Source organism: Tachysurus vachellii, chromosome 7 (assembly GCF_030014155.1).
Source record: "Tachysurus vachellii isolate PV-2020 chromosome 7, HZAU_Pvac_v1, whole genome shotgun sequence".
Taxonomy (NCBI): domain Eukaryota; kingdom Metazoa; phylum Chordata; class Actinopteri; order Siluriformes; family Bagridae; genus Tachysurus; species Tachysurus vachellii.
This window is the reverse complement of record NC_083466.1, coordinates 965,001-985,000: the sequence shown is the minus strand read 5'-3', so window position 1 is coordinate 985,000 and position 20,000 is coordinate 965,001. Positions and strand designations below refer to the sequence as shown.

The following is a 20,000-nucleotide window of genomic DNA, read 5'->3' as shown; positions in this document are numbered from 1 at the left end:
GGGGCCAGGGGCGGGGTTATATGTATTATGAACTTTGTGAGACAAAAAAAAAAAACAGGACGCATGGTGATGTTAGAGGAAGATGATATTAACTCTGCTTCATCACACCACACACTCCAGTCACTGATTATTTCCCTGGAGACAACGACAACCGGGTGATTTATCCTTCATCTAATCTACAGAACTTTATCACACCCAGCTGTTTCCTGATGCTGTTTACTGACAGACAGATTTCCATTTAGTTCTGTCTTTCTCTCTTACTCTTATCTAAACGTTGTCTGTCTCTGTGTAATGAGTGTGTGTGTGTGTGTATGTGTGTGTACGTGTACGTGTGTGTGTGTGTGTTTATGAAGCTCAGATTAACAGGATGTTCTTTCACTCTCTCTGATGATAAAGCTGTCCCAGATGTGAACCCACGTGGAACCGACTTAATATTTACTGTGGCTTATGGAAACGTGTGTGTGTGCTTATAGTGTGTGTGTATTTGTGTGTATTTGTGTGTATTTGTATGTATGTGTGTGTGTGGGGGGTTGTATCATCTTCAGAGTCCTATTGTTTATTTATTTATTATTAAAAGTTGAGATGTTTTACTAGATAAACATTGACAATCACTTTGTTAGCTGAATGGTGGGCTGTAGTGGTAGTTGTAGTGGTAGTGGTAGTTGTAGTTAGTAGTAGTGTTATTTGTAGTTGTAGTGTTAGTTGTAGTGGAAGTTGTAGTGTTAGTTGTAGTGGTAGTTCTAGTGGTAGTTGTAGTGTTAGTCGTAGTTGTAGTTAGTTGCAGTGTTAGTTGTAGTGGTAGTGTTAGTTGTAGTGGTAGCTGTAGTGTTAGTTGTAGTGGAAGTTGTAGTGGTAGTTGTAGTTGTAGTGGAAGTTGTAGTGTTAGTTGTAGTTGTAGTGTTAGTTGTAGTGTTAGTTGTAGTGGTAGCTGTAGTGTTAGTTGTAGTTGTAGTGTTAGTTGTATTTGTAGTGTTAGTTGTAGTGTTAGTTGTAGTGTTAGTTGTGTTTGTAGTGTTAGTTGTAGTGTTATTTGTAGTTGTAGTGTTAGTTGTAGTTGTAGTGTTAGTCGTAGTGGAAGTTGTAGTGTTAGTTGTAGTTGTAGTGTTAGTTGTAGTGGAAGTTGTAGTGTTAGTTATAGTGGTAGTTGTAGTGTCAGTTGTAGTTGTAGTGTTAGTTGTAGTGGCAGTGTTAGTTGTAGTGTTAGTTGTAATGTTAGTTGTAGTGTTAGTTGTAGTTGTAGTGTTAGTTGTAGCGGTAGTGTTAGTTGTTGTGGTAGTTGTAGTTGTTGTGTTAGTTGTAGTGTTAGTTGTAGTGGTAGTGTTAGTTGTAGTTGTAGTGTTAGTTGTAGCGGTAGTGTTAGTTGTTGTGGTAGTTGTAGTTGTAGTGTTAGTTGTAGTGTTAGTTGTAGTGGTAGTGTTAGTTGTAGTGATAGTTGTAGTGGTAGTGTTAGTTGTAGTGGTAGTGTTAGTTGTAGTGTTAGTTGTAGTGGTAGTGTCAGTTGTAGTGTCAGTTGTAGTGTTAGTTGTAGTGGTAGTGTCAGTTGTAGTGTTAGTTGTAGTGGTAGTTGTAGTGTTAGTTGTAGTGGTAGTTGTAGTGTTAGTTGTAGTGGTAGTTGTAGTGTTAGTTGTAGTATTAGTTGTAGTGGTGTTTGTTGTTCTATGTGTGGTTGTAGGTGTTGTAGTAATGTGTTGGGGCACTGTGTGTGGTGCACTAAGCATCTTACTGATGTTCAGTGTGTTCCAGATGTGTGATGAGTGAAAGTGTTTACAGATGTTTATCTTTAACACTGACAGTTCACACGGCTGCACCGCTCACCTCATGCCTTTTATAGATTATGGTGATAGACTACAGTACACATTCTCTCTCTCTCTCTCTCTCTCTCTCTCTCTCTCTCTCTCTCTCTCTCTCTCTCTGTCTCTCTCTCTCTCTCTCTCTGTCTCTCTCTCTCTCTCTCTCTGTCTGTCTGTCTCTCTCTCTCTCTCTCTCTCTCTCTCTCTCTCTCTCTCTCTCTCTCTCTGTCTCTCTCTCTCTCTCTCTCTCTCTCTCTCTCTCTCTCTCTCTCTCTCTCTCTCTCTCTCTCTCTCTCTCTCTCTCTCTCTCTCTCTCTCTCTCTCTCTCTCTCTCTCTCTCTCTCTCTGTCTCTCTCTCTCTCTCTGTCTGTCTGTCTGTCTCTCTCTCTCTCCCTCTCTCTCTCTCTCTCTCTCTCTCTCTCTCTCTCTCTCTCTCTCTCTCTCTCTCTCTCTCTCTCTCTCTCTCTCTCTCTCTCTCTCTCTCTCTCTCTGTGTCTCTTCTTCCATCTCTCTCTTTCTTTCACTTAGTAAGAGAAGAATAACCTGTAGCTGTATGTATGTATGTATATATATGTGTATGTATATATATATATGTGTGTGTGTGTGTGTGTGTGTGTGTGTGTGTGTATTGCAGTCACAGTGAAGAGCTTAGGTTAATGAAGTACAGAATAAAACCCAGTGTGTGCTGCTGGAACAGATAAATCATCAACAACACAACACTGTGATGAGTCACTGTAACAACACAGTCTCAGGGATTCAGTCCTCCAGAAACACTGGCATTTAGACAAAACACAAAGAATCACATCATACACAGGACAGAGGGAGAGTGGGTGGGGGTGAGGGGCTGGGAGGGGGAGAGAGAGAGAGAGAGACGGAGAGAGAGAGAGAGAGAGAGAGAGAGAGAGAGACAGACAGAAAGAGAGAGATGCTCAGAGTGTGATGTCAACGTTTGGCCAGTAGAGGAGCTCAGACGCCAGAATTATCAACATAATCCCCTGATGAATCTCCTCACTGCTGTGTGTGTGTGTGTGTGTGTGTGTGTGTGTGTGTGTGTGTGTGTGTGTGTGTGGCTTCATTAAGATGAATGTTTCTATAAACGCAGCGTTCATTTAAAATTTTATATTGTATTGTTGTATATTATATATATTTATATAACATTGTATAATTTATATAAAAAAAACTTCTGTTTTTAAAAATGAGTAAATTATTTTGTCTAACAATAAAAAAGATCAGAGGTTTATGGACAACTGAAACTCACCTAGTGAACAGATTCTTCTGCTCATTCACTGTTCACTGTCTTTATAAAGGAAGAACGAAGGAAAAAAGAAGGGATGCCAGCAGCAGGGGGCAGAATAATCCTCCTGAAGGAGAACTTAATAATAAACCGTGTGTGTTTGTGTGTGTGTGATGTTTACTGAGAGATTAACACCGTATTGAAAGCTCTATATACGGGTGGAGTCATCTCTCGGCTCTAATGTGCAGGCTGTAGGTGTTAAAAGCCGATAGAAACACGATGATACGAGACCTTTACCATTCCCCGAGCGTGAACATGACCCGATGTGGATGTCTGCTTGTCCTGTGATGCGGCAATAATGTGGCATGTTGTGGAGGTTGTGGTTTATTGACTCAGAAATGATAGCACAAGCCACATAGTGCACACACACACACACACACACACACACACTCGAGTCCCTTTACGTGCCAGTGTACACATTGCTGTGTGTATCCCATAATGCACTGCACACTGCAGCACCTTTTCATCCTCTCTGTCAGGGTTTTCTGAAGACTCATCAGGAACTACAGCTTCTTTTGTCACAAAACAGCTTATGGGATTTAAACATTCTTTGAATCAGAAATTTTGATTCATCAAAATGATCACTTCTAAAGAATCGACTCAGTGAATCGAAATGCTTATTGCTAGCAATTAGGCCACGTGTCCTGAAACTGAACCTCATAGAAGCCACACCTACACCTCCTTTTTGAAACTGCCACAAGGCCACACCTCCTTTACTGAAAGTGATACTTATACAGTAGAAGCCCCGCCCCATTACGGACACTGACGCTCCTCTCTCTGTAGCGTAGTCCTGTCTTGTATGCTAAATGCTAGTGGAGTGCTAGCGAGTTAGCTAGCAGGCTAGTTATCTTTCGTCATATTGCGTGTCCCGATTTAAATGAACAGGTGTTTCTTGTTGGCTTGAACTTGAACAATGTGTAGAAAACGTGGGTATGTGGTAGCTTAATGTATAAAGTGTTGGACTGCTGATTGGAAGGTTGTGAGTTTGAATCCCAGGTTCAACAAGCGACCCATACTGGGCCCCTGAGCAAGGCCCTTAACCCTCAATTGTATAAAAAGAGGTTAAATGTAAGTCGCAGACAGACACAGAGCCGGAACATGGACAGTGTTGCTGTGTTACACTGTTAGCGTAAATGAATATGCTAATCAGGTGTTTAATCTGCTGGATTTTTTTATGCCTGCGTATAAAAGGTTGGTAAAAAGTTTTACTAATAAAAAATAGATTATTGATTTTTAATACGTTTTGTTGTACACGTGCCACAGCTTGAATTTCAGCAAACATTCATTCATTCATTCATCTTCTACCGCTTATCCGAACTACCTCGGGTCACGGGGAGCCTGTGCCTATCTCAGGCGTCATCGGGCATCAAGGGGAGGAAACCGGAGTACCCGGAGGAAACCCCCGAGGCACGGGGAGAACATGCAAACTCCACACACACAAGGTGGAGGCGGGAATCGAACCCCCAACCCTGGAGGTGTGAGGCGAACGTGCTAACCACTAAGCCACCGTGACCCCCCCTTTCGGCAAACACGTAAATAAAATTTTACCTCGATCCTTCTCTAGAGTGAAAGTTTTTCCTACATATGTATTTATGCAAATTAAGCTACTTAATTATGTATGCGGTAGTGTTTTTTGACAGTACTTATGAGAGGTTATAAAGGAAAGAGTTTATCATAATGACACCTACGTTGTCGTGTGTGTGTGTGTGTGTGTGTGTGTGTGTTTCAGGGCTTCAGGTTACATTTTTGCTAGCACAGATAAAGATGTTGGAACTGTCCCACAGCTGCGGCTTTACCCCAACACTGGAGACTCCTTCCTTAAGGAGCTGTTTCCATAGAAACCATAAATGAGCGCATTAATGTAAACATGCGGTGCTGCTGTTAGAGGAAATTCATCAATTCACCATCTGATGAAAGAATTTGCACACACACACACACACAAGTCAGGGGGAGGCCTTAATGTGAGTGTCTGGCATTCAGAATGCTGAGTTGCTGTGTGTGAGTGTGTGTGTGTGTGTGTGTGTGGTTAGGCTCATGGTCTGGTGCACTTAAAGAGGCTCCATAAAAACCTCATCATCAGCCCTTGACCTGAGCCCTCCACTTCTCTCTCTCACACACTCACACACAAACACACTCCGTTGCTCACACACTCATCGGCAGCGTGCAGCATGAAGAGACGCAAGCTTTCCAGGGTGGCTCGTCTGTGGCACGTAAGTCTCTTCCATAACACTCCGGTTTGTGTTTGGATGGTGCGAGAGAGTTTGGACAGCATAACTGCGTGTGATGCCGCTGATTTCTGAACTCTGATTGGTCGAAAGGTGTCGATGTCATTTTTAGAGCAGCAGCTGGGACAGTAGTGCAGGTTTACATTAATAGGCTACCGTATGGTTTCTATAGCAACAGAAGATGCTTCACAGATTGCTGGTCTGAATTTTGTGCCACATGTATGGAAGGAGTCTCCACTGTCAGTCCTTTTGCAAGAATATACAGTGTAAGGAAGAAACTGGACTGTGTGTGTGTGTGTGTGTGCGGGGGTTTACGGTATCCACTGTGAACTGCTTGTCTCCTGATCTTAGTAAAAAACATCTCAACAGGAGGCGCTAGCTCCAGCGCCTTTTATTAAGAATTTATTACAGTAAAACTATATGTACTGACTTAGTATATATACAGTGTATGTCTATATGTAGTGTGTGTGTGTGTATGTGTGTGTGTGAGAGAGAGAGAGAGAGAGAGAGAGAGTCACGTGTTCCTTTACGATTTATTTTTAAAGTTTACCAACCAAAGAAATTTTGTTTTACGGCACTTAAACGAAACGGAATCTCAGATGACATTCTCTCCTTTCTATGGAAAGTTAGCGGAGCTTCTTCCTACGGTGAGGGCGGAGCTTATTCAGACTTTGCCAATCACAAAATGGAAGACTCTGAGTCAAAGAAACCTGCTGAGCTAAAGCTAACCCCCATGAGAGAAACCAAACCTTGTACTTGAAACCAATCTAGGGAGTAAAATGAACAGCTAACTGTGTGATAGCAGTGTGGTCGTCAGCAAACGCTAACCTAATAATTAAATAAATAAATGAATAGAAAACTAGCAAGGAAAGGCTAGGGTAGCGAGCAGGTGGGAACAGTGTGGGAGATTAGCTAAGACTGGAATCTTGTAACCACAAGACAAAAACCCAGCAAAGAGAAAGCTAGCTTATAGAGTGTTAGCTAATGTTAAACTTCACTCTGTAAGCTAACATTAGCTTCAATCTATAAGCTAACTGGTAACAGAAAGCTAATCTTGTGAATGAAAGCTAACATGAGTGAAAGCTAATGTGATTTATGAAAGCTAGCATAGTGAGTAAAAGTTAATGTGGTAATCAACTGAAATATAACCAAGTGACCGAAAGCGACGACATTCCTGATCAGTAATGAATATGCTAATGCTAATCTGACATTGTATGTGTATTTTAGCCACAGCGGTAGCTCAGTCATTATGCAGAAGTCAGCCAACACTTTTCCTTTCTTACTTTTCCTTCTACTCTTTTGTTCCCTCACTTTTACTAACAGCAGTACTTACGCCAGAAAGATGTTTTTGCATCATTTCTCTTTCCATTCCGCTATCAACTTAATCGTGGAAAAAGCGTGCCCATGTTCACGTCTCTTTACGTCACGTCCATTAGCTCTCAGGGATCCTCGCTAATGGTCTCCATCACTACACTTCCTGCTACTTACTGTGAAGGAAATGTCTCCACTTAATGTGTAGAGTATTTAAAACGGAAAGGACGGCGTTGCATGCTCAGCTGTTTACGTTGGTAAAAGCACGTCGGTCGATATGCTACGATAATAACCGTGTGTCAGCGCATCGATGTGGAGCGACCCGACCGACTGCTCCAATGCTTTAATGAGCCGCAGGTGCCAGACATCAGGGTCTTTAACCCCCCTGGCCTGCTTACTGCTAGCGTACTTAGGATTCTCACAGCCGTACAAGTGGAACTTTTATAAGTTTGGCGGTAATATTGTTTGAAATGGCTCTTATTTTAGAAAATGCATTAAAAAACATTTGGTTTAGTGTGTTAACTTTAATGCTAATTTGTGATTTAGCCTGTCTACTATAATGATAGTGTTTTAGCGTGTTAACCATAATGCTAACTTGTGCGTTAGCATGTCTACTATAATGCTAGTCAGTGTTTTAACCGGTTGACTATAATGCTTGTATTTGAGTGTGTGATAGAAAAGTCACATGTTGTTTTGACCCTGATTGTGAAGCGTGTCCCGTTTTATCCGAGATGCCAGACGCCTACCTTCTCATCGCTGAGTGATGAAAAACATCTTGTGGCTTGCGGTGCATTAAACTCTCCTACTGATCATGGCCGAGCGCTGGAGTGCTGGTGTGTGAAATGTTTATCTGATTGTACTCAATGTCTCAGACTTTTCTTCTCCCTGCAGCACTGTAAATGAGCTCTGAGTGCATCCTCAAGCCTGTGATTGAGCACCATGGTGTGATTGGGTTTGAGGTTTACTGACACAAAACATCTGACGTGGGTTTAGAGCCTCAAACAGGAGGCTGTCATTCAAACCTGCTTATTAGAATATTAGGCCACGCCCCCAGTGCAATCCGCAGATGGATGTAATCAGTAACAGGTTGTAAGGAATATGCACTGTGAGCTAGGCCACTTTAAGGACAGTGTCTCAGTAGGCTGTAGTAATTTTCTTAGGCTTTTCTTTTCTAAACCAAGGTTCAGTAACAGAAATACCATGAGCTGCCACCATCCACGATATTGCTTTCATAACTTGAATAAATACATTTCAACAAATTGGGAAGGTAATGTACAATACAAGCGTTTTTTTTCCCCAAACTAACTGGATTTATACAAAAGCCTGATTTCTTGTGTAAATACCACTGCGAATGATTTGGGATTAAATCCAACAGCATTCTCTTTCTTTTATTAACTCCATCCTTATAAATCCGTGACTTTTTACACGTAGCTCTGTCCTTCACATTCCCTTTTAAATCGATCCCTTTCTTTTTTCAGTCTCTCTAAGCACTAGCGGAAGTTTCAGTCTCCTGTTCATTTATGTTTGTAAAAATATTACTTTTGGAATAGTTTTAGACGTTTTTCTAGACCAAATTTTGTGCTTATTTAGTTTGTCTGTTATTGGTCTTTGATGTGATAAATAATCACAGTTAATAACTTTGCCTCTTTCTTAATCACCGTCATGTTAGAACAATAATAAAATACAGAAGAGCCATAAATCATAGCAGGATAGCGGTGTTTGTTTTAGCTAACGATCCTTTATTGAGTGCTGAATCATCTGAAAGCCTGAATGTTTTAAAATCGATTTAAAAATCTCTTCACAGCTCAGAGCTTCTTGTTTGCTCAGCTGAGGAGCCTTGAACACCTTCCACTTTAACGGAAATTACTAAACAAATTTGCTGTAGTTGGCATTCCTCAGGGTTTAATGCAAGGACCAGTTTATTTGTTGTTTTTGCCCCATCTAAACAAATGAATAATCCTGATCTGAATGTGAAATGTACTACGTATCTAGACATCACCAAACTGAGACCATCAAGAACAAATCCAACATTTCAGCCAATTAACACAGTAAATATTTAATATTTGACATTCAGGAATAAATTTAGGTCCTTCTTCTAAACGCATTTTATGAATAACTCACTCACTCACTCACTCATTTTCTACTGCTTATCCGAACTACCTCGGGTCACGGGGAGCCTGTGCCTATCTCAGGCGTCATCAGGCATCAAGGCAGATCAAGGCAGGATACACCCTGGACGGAGTGCCAACCCATCACAGGGCACACACACACTCATTCACTCACGCAATCACACACTACAGACAATTTTCCAGAGATGCCAATCAACCTACCATGCATGTCTTTGGACCGGGGGAGGAAACCGGAGTACCCGGAGGAAACCCCCGAGGCACGGGGAGAACATGCAAACTCCACACACACAAGGCAGAGGCGGGAATCGAACCCCCAACCCTGGAGGTGTGAGGCAAACGTGCTAACCACTAAGCCACCGTGACCCCCATTTTATGAATAAATCCATGTTTGAGGTAAAAGGCATCTGTGTAGAAGTCTTTGTAGAAGATGCTATCAACAATAGTAAATAATATGAAAATAAAAAGTAAATTAAAGTCAGTTTTAAGGGGTTCTTTACTTCATTGTTTCTTTCTTCAGAGCAGAGAATGTTTTTTCTTGAGACAGTGACACAAGATTTCACCTGGGACTTGAATGTTCTGCTCAGCGAATCATTGACTGATTCACTTGTTCCTGGTTGCAGTTTGAACGACTCTGAGTCACCTGAGACTTGCTAATGAAAGTACCCTTGAATGACACTAGGCTGGAAGATTGCCTATATTTCTGTTCAGGTTGCAGCAGCACACAGACGTCCCTCTGAGGCCTGTAGCTTGAAAACTTTGATCTAGAAACCGGTCACATAACCCAACAATGCCTTCACTACAGGGTTAAACACTCAACTGACCTTTAACACACATGAGGAACATGATGAACATGAAAAATGTCTTCATGTATCATGTATCTGTAATATTCTTGTCATATCATCCTGTCCTACCTCTTGTGTTTTGTCAGATTAGCTGAATGTTATATACCGTATACTTACACTCATTCTAGTTTTATTTGTTAACACAAAATAAACGGTCCTAGAATTGAGCCCTGAGGAACACCAGCTATAACCATATATAATTTACTTTAAAAACGTAAACAAAAGTATGGACGCTGGTCAAGATTTCAACTCTGATTCAGTTTCACATGTGTTAATCAGAGGGTGCATGAGAGTTACGAGTGATGAGTGAGGGGCAGAGGTTCCTAGCTGATCTTTTAAGAGACTTCACTAACGAGTGCTGTTGTGAAATATTTCTCATGCGCATCAGATTAAACGTCTCCTGAAGTCGATGGCCAGGTGCATGAAGAAGTCACGACGCTTTGAAGGCCACGTGTGAACTTAGACAGGGACTTCATCAGCGAATCTGGCTCTGTTTCAATACAGCTTTTATCATGCCCTTGTCAACTTCCCCTTGCCATTAGCCTCAATTTAAGGTCAGCTCTTTGGCAGTGCTTGAAGTTTACCAGATGACGTTAAATGAGGAATGGAGTGATTATCACTACACACGCACAATTTACCCAGAAGGCATTGCAAATTGAGGCAATTACCATTTCAGAACAACAAGAAGATGGCAGATGAAGCTCTTCGTGAGCGCTATAAAACACTTTGTATTTCAAAAAGCCGTGGTTTTTGCAGCACAGACATCTGACGTGATGATTTTTTTAATATCTCTTAGATGCTGAATACGCTGATAAGCTGACTCTAAAACATTCTAAACATAGAACAGAGAACTTTAGTGCGATCGGACAAATCAGTAGCCCACAAGAAGACTTTATTACCAAGGTGTTGCTTAGTTTTCTATATCGTAATTCTTTCCATAGCAACAGCTGGGTTAGTTGTACAACTTTTTTTGTGGTTTGTATAACACGTACTGTATGAAAGGAGTCTCCAGTGTCAGACGTCTTCAGGTCAGAGAAAGAAGTAAGGTTATTTTTTTTCTTGCTTTCTTGATATTAAGCCGCTCCGGTTATCTGGCAATCAATAGCTATTCTGTCTGGCTCTGAATTCATTTAGCCTGCAGGACGAATAATTGCGTCTTAAATCACTTCTCCAGAGTCTCCTTACCAGGTTTGCACATCGATTTAAAGAGGTCTAATGAGTAATCTTATTATTGATTCTCCAGACAGGTTCTTACCAGGGTTTCTCCATTCTGATAGTTTAATAGAGTTTAAGAAGTAAACACCTTCATTAACTCTGCATTGTGCAGAAGGATCAGGTCAAACTCGGCCAATCTTCTCTCCTGCCTCAGCAACCCAGAAGAGCCCCGTCTTTTCAATCACAGCCTTCAGGGAGGTAGTTTAGACTCGATTGAATTTAGCAGAAGATTGGATACAAAAAAAATTGTAATGGAAGAAGGATAGTGTGGCGATCAGGAATCGCAGGTCACCCTGACGACAGCGCCGGCGCTCCTTTGTGTTACGTTTCCAAGGATTCGAATGTCAGATATATTCATCTAAATATCCTTTCCTGTGTCGTCCTCACTGCCTGTTCTTTCTGTTTTTGTTGCTTGTGATGTAAAGGTATGATACCTGAATTCAAACATCACATATTTTCTAAAAAAAAAGTCTTGCCTGTAAATTTTATGAATAAATATCTTCAGATCCATTATTCCAAACAGCATGAAATTTTCCAGACATAAAGACAAACGTGTTTTGTTTTTTCCAGAATTTTTATATGGGCTAAAAAAGCGATGTTAGTAGCATATAGACTCCACTTTAATAGATACATAATAAATACAAGTCACAGGGGTCACGGTGGCTTAGTGGTTAGCACGTTCGCCTCACACCTCCTGGGTTGGGGGTTCGATTCCCACCTCCACCTTGTGTGTGTGGAGTTTGCATGTTCTCCCCGTGCCTCGGGGGTTTCCTCCGGGTACTCCGGTTTCCTCCCCCGGTCCAAAGACATGCATGTTAGGTTGATTGGCATCTCTGGAAAATTGTCCCTAGTGTGTGATTGTGTGAGTGAATGAGAGTGTGTGTGTGCCCTGCAATGGGTTGGCACTCCGTCCAGGGTGTATCCTGCCTTGATGCCCGATGACGCCTGAGATAGGCACAGGCTCCCCGTGACCCGAGGTAGTTCGGATAAGCGGTAGAAGATGAATGAATGAAATACAAGTCACAGTTTGTCCTTAAGCCACTATATTTAATTAACTATGTGTCCAGATCTGACGTCTGAACAACCAATAGAATTCGAGATATTGGAAAATTCAAGGAAAAGTTTGCGCTGTTCTGAAAAAAAATTGATGATGAACTTTTCTCAGGTGATGCATAGAGAAGGACCTTCTGATGTAGAAGGTCAGCAGCTTGTCCCGAATCTGTAAGAAAAAGGATCCTGGAGCACTCCAAGAACATACAGTATGAACCAGGAAGTGTGTGTGTGTGTGTGTGTGTGAGTCTGTTGGTGATCAGTTTACACCTGTGTCATTGACATGAATCATTTCATTTTCACAAAGAGAAATCTTCTAAACAATAACGGAACGTGATGCAAAACAAATCCTCTGCTGTGACTGTGGAGCTGCTGGCTCCAACAACCTGGAGGACGAATGTGAAAAACACTTCAGCTGAGCTGGCACTTGAGCACAGGGCTAAATGAAAGGAAGATATTTTCTTGCTGGCTTGCCCTTCAGCGTAATGAGCGTATGCTTTGCTTGGCTTCTGTGATGAACCATCTGCTAATATATCGATATTCGCACTTGTAAGCACGACTTAGCTCCGGCCAACAGTTGAGCCGATCTTCCTCGAAACGATCCTACGGCTTCCTGGTGCTGCAGTACTCCAGGTTCCTGTTAGATTTGGAGGAATTAAATTTCATACCAAATATACAGTAGTCCCAAAACGGGGCAATTAGCAAAACATTCTGGGAAGCTGCTATTCTGTGACACACAAGATTAAATTTATGTTCAGTAGCATTATGTTCATTAGCTTGTGAAGCATAATGTAAAAATACATGTAACCTACTTAGTGTGTACTGAAGAGCATCGGGCCAAAATCGGAACCTTGTGGAACACCAAGGCACCACGACAATAAGAAAGGAGAAACAAAGTATTATTTTACGTATTATACGTTCTATTAAAGCGGACATAGCAGACATAGTGTAGCTGTGGGTGTGATTTCATTAGCAGGATGTAAAAACGTCACGTCTGCTGAGATAATCAGCAAGCAAATGTGGTCAGTCATTTTCTGTGTTGAGTGGAGGATTTGTAGTAGAACCCATTGTGCCAGAACGTTCTTCTCTTTTTTTTTTTTTTAGTTTTTTTTTATTTGTAAGCAACCGTACGCGTAGGCGTCAAAGAAACTCTTTGTCATCCAAGTGAAGTGTCATTCATGACAATGGAAACTCGAGGAGTTTTGCATCACAGACTTTGGGTGTAAATGCGGTTATTTGCATCATTGACCAGTAGCTTTGTTTGGACTGATTCTTTTCTTCTCACGCTTTAGTTCAGTTCAGTTTGATTTTATTGTACACAAAGTTGTGTGGTGTTTTTAAAGGAAAGACAAATATCTATGTAAATAACTCTAATCTAGCTAACTTATTAACTTATTTAGCAAATGCTTGCAGAGAAAAAACTTCTTCCAGGCAGAACTGGACAGAACTGTTTCCAGATCTGTAGCTGGATCTTCACAGACACTAAGAAACATCTTATTTTATTGCATCATATATTAAAATGTCAACAACAGCCCTGATAGTTGTTCATGTTCAACCGTACACTGATAGAGAAGTAAAGCCGCTTAGAAATAGTTGTGTGGTAGGAATACCATGTATGGGCAATTTAGCCTGGCATGTCCCACTATCAGCTTCTCAGAAGGTGGACGTTCTTGTTTTTGGGGAAAAAACTGAAGGAACCCCAGAGCCTATGAGTGGAGAATATGGACACACAGTAATCCGACTCTAGGACTGACCCTGGAACCCTGGCGCTGTGAGGCAGCAAATGCGGACGACGGCTATTTACATAAATTACACCACTAGGTGTGAACAAGTGTGTGTATGGTGTATCATTGTGTATGGTGTACGATGGATTCTCATGTTCCTGGGATAGAGATTTGGAGGACGGTGGTGTAGATACACTGCATCTCTTTTTTAAACTGAAGATTCTTTTAACTTCATACAAGAGCACTGGATCTCTTCTCTGCTTGGCTTTAGCTATGTTCCCATGAGCTCTTGATTTAACTCCAGGTCTCGGTGGAATACTATTAAAACAAGTGATGAGCCACATAATTGTACAACACTTCTGTTTTCACACACACACACACACACACACACACTATCATTGATATACCCCAAGCTCACATTAGCGTTTAACTTGTAACTCCTGAAGGTCGACTCGATGCACACTCCAGAAATGATTCGTTGATGGACAGACGATCGAGTTCTCTCCTTTTTCAGATCTGTCATTCGTTAGAGTCTGCCTTAAATGTTCTAGAGACTTCTGTGTGAGAGGGCCGGGGATGATGCAGTGTGACACATCTCACGAAGACAAATGTGTGTGTGTGTGTGTGTGTGTGAGGGGGAAGGGTGTCAGGCATATGCTAAAATTAGGGCTGAGTGCTTCAGCAAGCCAAATAGCAACTGTGAAGATATCAGCGTGTTCTCAACTTAACAGCTTAATAAGGAGACGGCTTCCGGATGACATCAAGGTCGAGACCTTGAGGATCGAAAAGCCTTCCGGATGCAACGGCGTAAATGTTTTATAAAGTATTGGATTTGCATTTACTTGTGTAATAACCTGCTCAGGTTTAAAGGCGTCTCTATTTAAGATACGACAAGACTAAATCTCACTGTTATTTATTTATTTATTTATTTATTTATTCTGAATAAATAATACTCTACTTTGAAAAAAAAACAAAGTAGTTCATGTTTTGTCATTTATTTTTTATTTATTTATTTATTTATTTACCGCCTCGTCGGGTTTCCCCGGAGCTCTAAGTAGTAAAGTAAAGAAACAGCAGTAGGTTCACCTGTAGATTTCATAATGAGCTCGAATGGACTTGGTGGTTTATGTGCTGATGTGAGCAGGTGGGAAGATGTTTTCACACCTGGACTGAGGGGAGGTGTTGAGGATGAAGCAGGAGCGCCACTAAACATCACTTGGACTGAGGGGAGGTGTTGAGGATGAAGCAGGAGCTCCACTGAACATCACTTGGACTGAGGGGAGGTGTTGAGGATGAAGCAGGAGCTCCACTGAACATCACCTGGACTGAGGGGAGGTGTTGAAGATGAAGCAGGAGCTCCACTGAACATCACCTGGACTGAGGGGAGGTGTTGAAGATGAAGCAGGAGCTCCACTGAACATCACCTGGACTGAGGGGAGGTGTTGAAGATGAAGCAGGAGCTCCACTGAACATCACCTGGACTGAGGGGAGGTGTTGAGGATGAAGCAGGAGCTCCACTGAACATCACATCGACTGAGGGGAGGTGTTGAGGATGAAGCAGGAGCTCCACTGAACATCACTTGGACTGAGGGGAAGTGTTGAGGATGAAGCAGGAGCTCCACTGAACATCACTTGGACTGAGGGGAAGTGTTGAGGATGAAGCAGGAGCTCCACTGAACATCACCTGGACTGAGGGGAGGTGTTGAGGATGAAGCAGGAGCTCCACTGAACATCACCTGGATGACGTCATCAGAGCCCCTTACATTACTTTTTACCTTCAACACTCGGTGTAAAAGACACTTTCCCTAATAAACGGACGTAATAAATCTGATCACGTTTGTATAAATAATATAAACACATGAAGGGAACGAAGTGGCCCCGCCCACCGACGGCACCTCTGCTAGGCAACCAAGCGCTCGAGCGTGATCCCACGCGCAGTTTTCCATTTCGGCTTGAGACTGGTGGTAGGTAACGGTGTCGCGCGCGCGCCTGATCTCACATCTCTCTCTCTCTCACACACACACACACACACACACACACACACACTTTTCCGCCAGCAGCAGAGCGCTTATCTCTCTCACATCTCACTGAACCCATGACTTCGGCTAAGGAGCGCAGCTCGACGGTTAAAACGCCACAGCAGCAGGAGCAGGTAAGACGAGCACAAATAAGCTCCACAGCGTCTCACACCGACACCAACATCAGCGTTTCCTTCTCCGTTACTCCATTAAATGACGTGACGCACATTACGGCCGGCTTTTCTTCTCCGGACTGTGATGTTATTATATACGTGTACCTGTACTACCGTCCGCTGACGCATGCGCAAAAAGAGTCTCGCCGAATGCGTTCATTTGCATATCAAAGGCGTGAGCTTTTACAGGTGTAGATTACAGCACGGCTTCATCACACAATAACAAACTTTTTTTTTTTTTTTTTTTTGACAGAAATAAGACTTTGGTGGGGGTTTTTTTGTCATTTGTCAGTCATTTCATCAGGGCTGTGGGGATCAGTCATTAGTGTAGATTAGTGCTGCTCACTGATTGGTTAATTGACCAGTAGTGATAAGTGTCACCTGTTTATCAGGATATAAGGATAGTACTGATTAGTGACCCGCGGGTCGTCTCATAACCCGCTGGTCGGGTTGGGGCGGGTAAAAAAATTGTCACTTTACTGTGGGGTGGGGTGGGCCATGACATTAAAAGCAAAATATCAAAAAATATTTTGGAATATATATTTTTATATTTTATGTGATTCTTTGATAAGGTTACAATACGTAGGCCTACGTAGCAACATAACTTGCGTGATGACCCCAAATCTTTGGCTTCGCGTCATGAAAGCGCGAATCAGCTCCCGCCACAGCCACAACAATAAATCAGATAATTAAAATGGAAGACGAAGTGCGAGTGAAATTAAGGTCGGGAATTTACAAAATCTGAAGAAAAGAAGGTAAATCTGCAAAATCTAATGTTTGGGAACGGTTCTCAGAAATCGTTGCAGCAGGAGACAACAGCAGTATCGGCTACGTTAAGTTATATTTTTTGTATATTTGAAAAAATATACAAACACGAGAGCCACAAAACGGGCACTTCCAGCATGTCAAGGCATATTTGTGGGGGGTCTAAGAAAAAGGACGAAACGTCTCAAAATATTACCGCTTTTCTCAAAAGTAAAGTACCAGCACATGTCAAGTCCGAGGTTACAGCTGTGCTGGCCGGGTGCTCGAGGCTAGGCGAAATAGATTAAATCCTGGTCCAGTGGATGCAATTCTTTTTTTTTGCACAGTGAACGTAACAACGCTAAATGAACATTTCCATGTGTTAAATAAAACAAAAGTTCAGCATAGGCTGTAAACTGTAGGCCTATAAAAATCTGAAAGAGATTTTGTTTGAGCCTTTTTCTGTTTTAAAATAGCCTACTGTAATTTGTTAGACCTCTAGGTGTTTATTTATAGGTCTTCTATAGAGATAATTACAAATGATGCTTTGTAAATGTTTATATTTTGGTGTTAATATGACCATGCTGGTTTCTACGGTGAAATAAAACCTGCTTTCATTTACATTACAATGCGTCTATTTAATGGTCGCGGGTGCGGGGTGGAGCAGGGCGGGTTGTAAAAATAAAAACAGTGGCGCGGGGAGGGCTGGGGCGGGCCAATAATTTCATAAAAGCGGGACCCGCGGGTTGGAAAAAAACCCGACCCGCGCATCACTAATACTGATCACTGATTGGTGTACTGGCCATCGTGAGGCGGCGACGTTACTAATAATCAGCAATCATTGGTCGGTCATGGTGCAGTGGTGATTGATTGCTGATTGGTTGTTTGAACTGTAGTGATGAGTGATTGGTTACCTGACTGTGAGGGAGCAGTGATTGGTTAGGGTGACTCTTCAGTGTTTTGGCTCTTTCACAAAAGGATTCAGCTAAAATAGAAATTTTTCTCTTGGATGTCGTGAATAGAAACCGAATCCTCAGGAAAATAATTTGTGCAGTGATTGGATTCGTCCTCTGTAAATGATCCCAAATGCAGCTGACTTGTCTTCAACCTGCCTAAGTTCTCCACACTGTTGTGTTCCTCCACTGGCTCCTGTAGCGGAACACATCAGGTTTCAACACTGATGCTGGCCTACAAAGTTAAAAACGGAGCATCTCCTTCTTACCTCAAAGCCATCATCACTCCTCACACTGCACCTCACACCCTCAGATCTACAGCACTGCTCCATTGGTCCCACCATCTCTCAGGGTAAGAGGTAAGTATACAACAAGACTCGGTTCTGTTCTGGTACCGAGGTGGTGGGATGAACTTCCCCTAGAGGTCCGAACAGCTGAGTCACTGGTCATCTACATGTGTCGGTCGAAGACCTACTTCTTTACTTTCTCCACTGTTTGTTGTATGTGTGTGTATATAAAAAACTTTGCACAGTATTTTAGGCTCTTGGTATCTTAAGTCTGTAATCTAGTGAACTAGAGTTAACGTATTCAAAGATTCAAAGCACTTTTGTACGTCGCTCCAGATAAGAGAGTCTGCCAAATGCTGGAAATATAAATGGTAAGTATTTTTCCAGAGAAGGAACAGGTCCAGAGAACTGGGAGCACAGCTGAGCATCCTGCCAACAGACCAATTATTTACGCTTGAAGTCTCCACAGCATTTTAGCGCTCACACATGAGCAGCCGCATGCTAAGCTGGACAGATGGTCAAATGAACCGTGGCTCTTTATTTCATTTCTTTTACTTAGTGCTCCTGTCTTTCTGAGCCAAAGCAAGGCAGCCTGAACCTCCTCGCTATTAAAATCAATTAACCCTAACCGCCACATCTGTTATTCACCGAATCGTTTCCAGACCGCCAATTAATCACGGCTCTAATCAACCTTGTTTTGGCCGTTCTCCGGTCCTGACCTGCCTCCTTGAGCTAACCGGCATGTCCTCTGAAATGAAGGAAGAATGTGGAGGACGGTTTGAAGAGATTTCTGGAACGCCTGGAACAGGATTAGAAGAAGGAACAAAAAAAAATCCGTGTGATTAAAATAAGGAACGCTTCTCACATCCTCTCAAGCTGCTTCTCACCCTGGAAGTAGGTCTGTGATGATAATGATTAGGGTTCATGCGCAGATGGAACAGCGGACTGAGAATAGCGGTTGAAGCAGGGGGCTATATTTGGAGTGGCCGCTCTGATAAAGTGGCCCTAATAGAACGGATTAATTGGGAGCTGCGACTCGACGTTCTGGGAAAATGATCAAACAGGAAGACGTCTTGAAGTGCGATTACGGCAGTGGCGTGATGGACGCACGTGAAGCACATGGACGTACATGGTTTGTGCTGGTTAGACGTTTTAGCGACGTACGATAGCTTACGATAGGTTTCTTACAGATGCGCTGACCCCAGCAGGTAGGGTTCGTGACCCCGTGCATAATGTAGGTCACACAGGGGTATCAAAATATATGCGTAAGTCATTTATGTTGCCCACCGTGACGTCACTGTGCTTGTGCAGTGGTCTGGTTACGTAACCCTATTTTCCGAGCTCTCAGACATCTAGACCGAGAGAGATGGAGAGACGGACATGTCAGGAACAGTGTAGGACATCTACAGCTCCTTCACCAGTCTGTCTGTGTTCACCTTCACAGTCCTGAAAGCCAGAACAGTCTTTACTCACTTCTGGTACTGAAACCCAGTCTGAACATCTGAGTGTAAGTCAGGATTCCTGGGACTGAAGTGATGAAGGTGGTTTTACAGCAGCTTTGCAGCACCAGTGCCACCATAAGCTCTGGATTTCTGCCTCCTGATTGGTCAGGATAGTGTTCTCTAACAGCAGTTCTGAAGGTAGGCCTGGTTTATGTGAATGCAGTCACTCTGGTGAGTCGTGGTTTCTATAGTAACAGCTTCCTGGCAGGGGCATGTAGGGTGGACGCTAGACACGGTGGGGCAGTTAAGAAGCGTGCGTTATCGCCGATTAGTCTGATGTTTCTGTAATGATGTAACATTTATGGAAGGAGTCTCCAGTGTAACTGAGCCGAAAGGGTTAACAAGCCGACATGTCCAGCGGTTCTGTGGCCTTTGAGGGAATCTAATTGGACTATTAAGGTCCACTGTAGCACCAACGTGCTGGAGAAGAAAGAAAAAATGCTGCATCGGCTTCAGCGCATGATGATTAAGAGACACGGTGAAGCTCTTCACCTCTTCATCTCTCCACGATGGAGTAAAAGAAGAGTTTATTGATTCATATCACAGGGATTTCCTTCAGTAAACAAAATCTGCAGTTGTTTTGAAAGCTACTACATCACACTGCTGATAATGACTCTGCACAGAGACCCAAACGATATCAGTGGGAAAAAGAAAGAAAGCAAGCGGCAGCCCGGGCCTCCAGCCGTCCTGCCGTGTTTCCTTATGAATTGTTCATTGCAACTCGGGCCAGGCTAACACAACAC

At 42.6% G+C, this 20,000-nt stretch overlaps 1 protein-coding gene across 2 annotated transcripts in view; it reads left to right on the top strand.

Moving 5' to 3' along the window:
- dpp6b (dipeptidyl-peptidase 6b) overlaps window positions 1-20,000 on the top strand; it is a 68,121-nt gene that overhangs the window by 12,593 nt on the left and 35,528 nt on the right. Inside the window, exon 1 of one of the 2 annotated variants that reach the window (XM_060873731.1) lies at window positions 15,561-15,732. The exons of the other annotated variant lie outside the window; for it this stretch is intronic. Coding sequence (XP_060729714.1) covers window positions 15,676-15,732 — 57 coding nt within the window. The 5' untranslated portion in view covers window positions 15,561-15,675. Of the gene's footprint in view, window positions 1-15,560; window positions 15,733-20,000 lie in introns of those variants that run through there. 2 annotated transcript variants of the gene reach the window in all.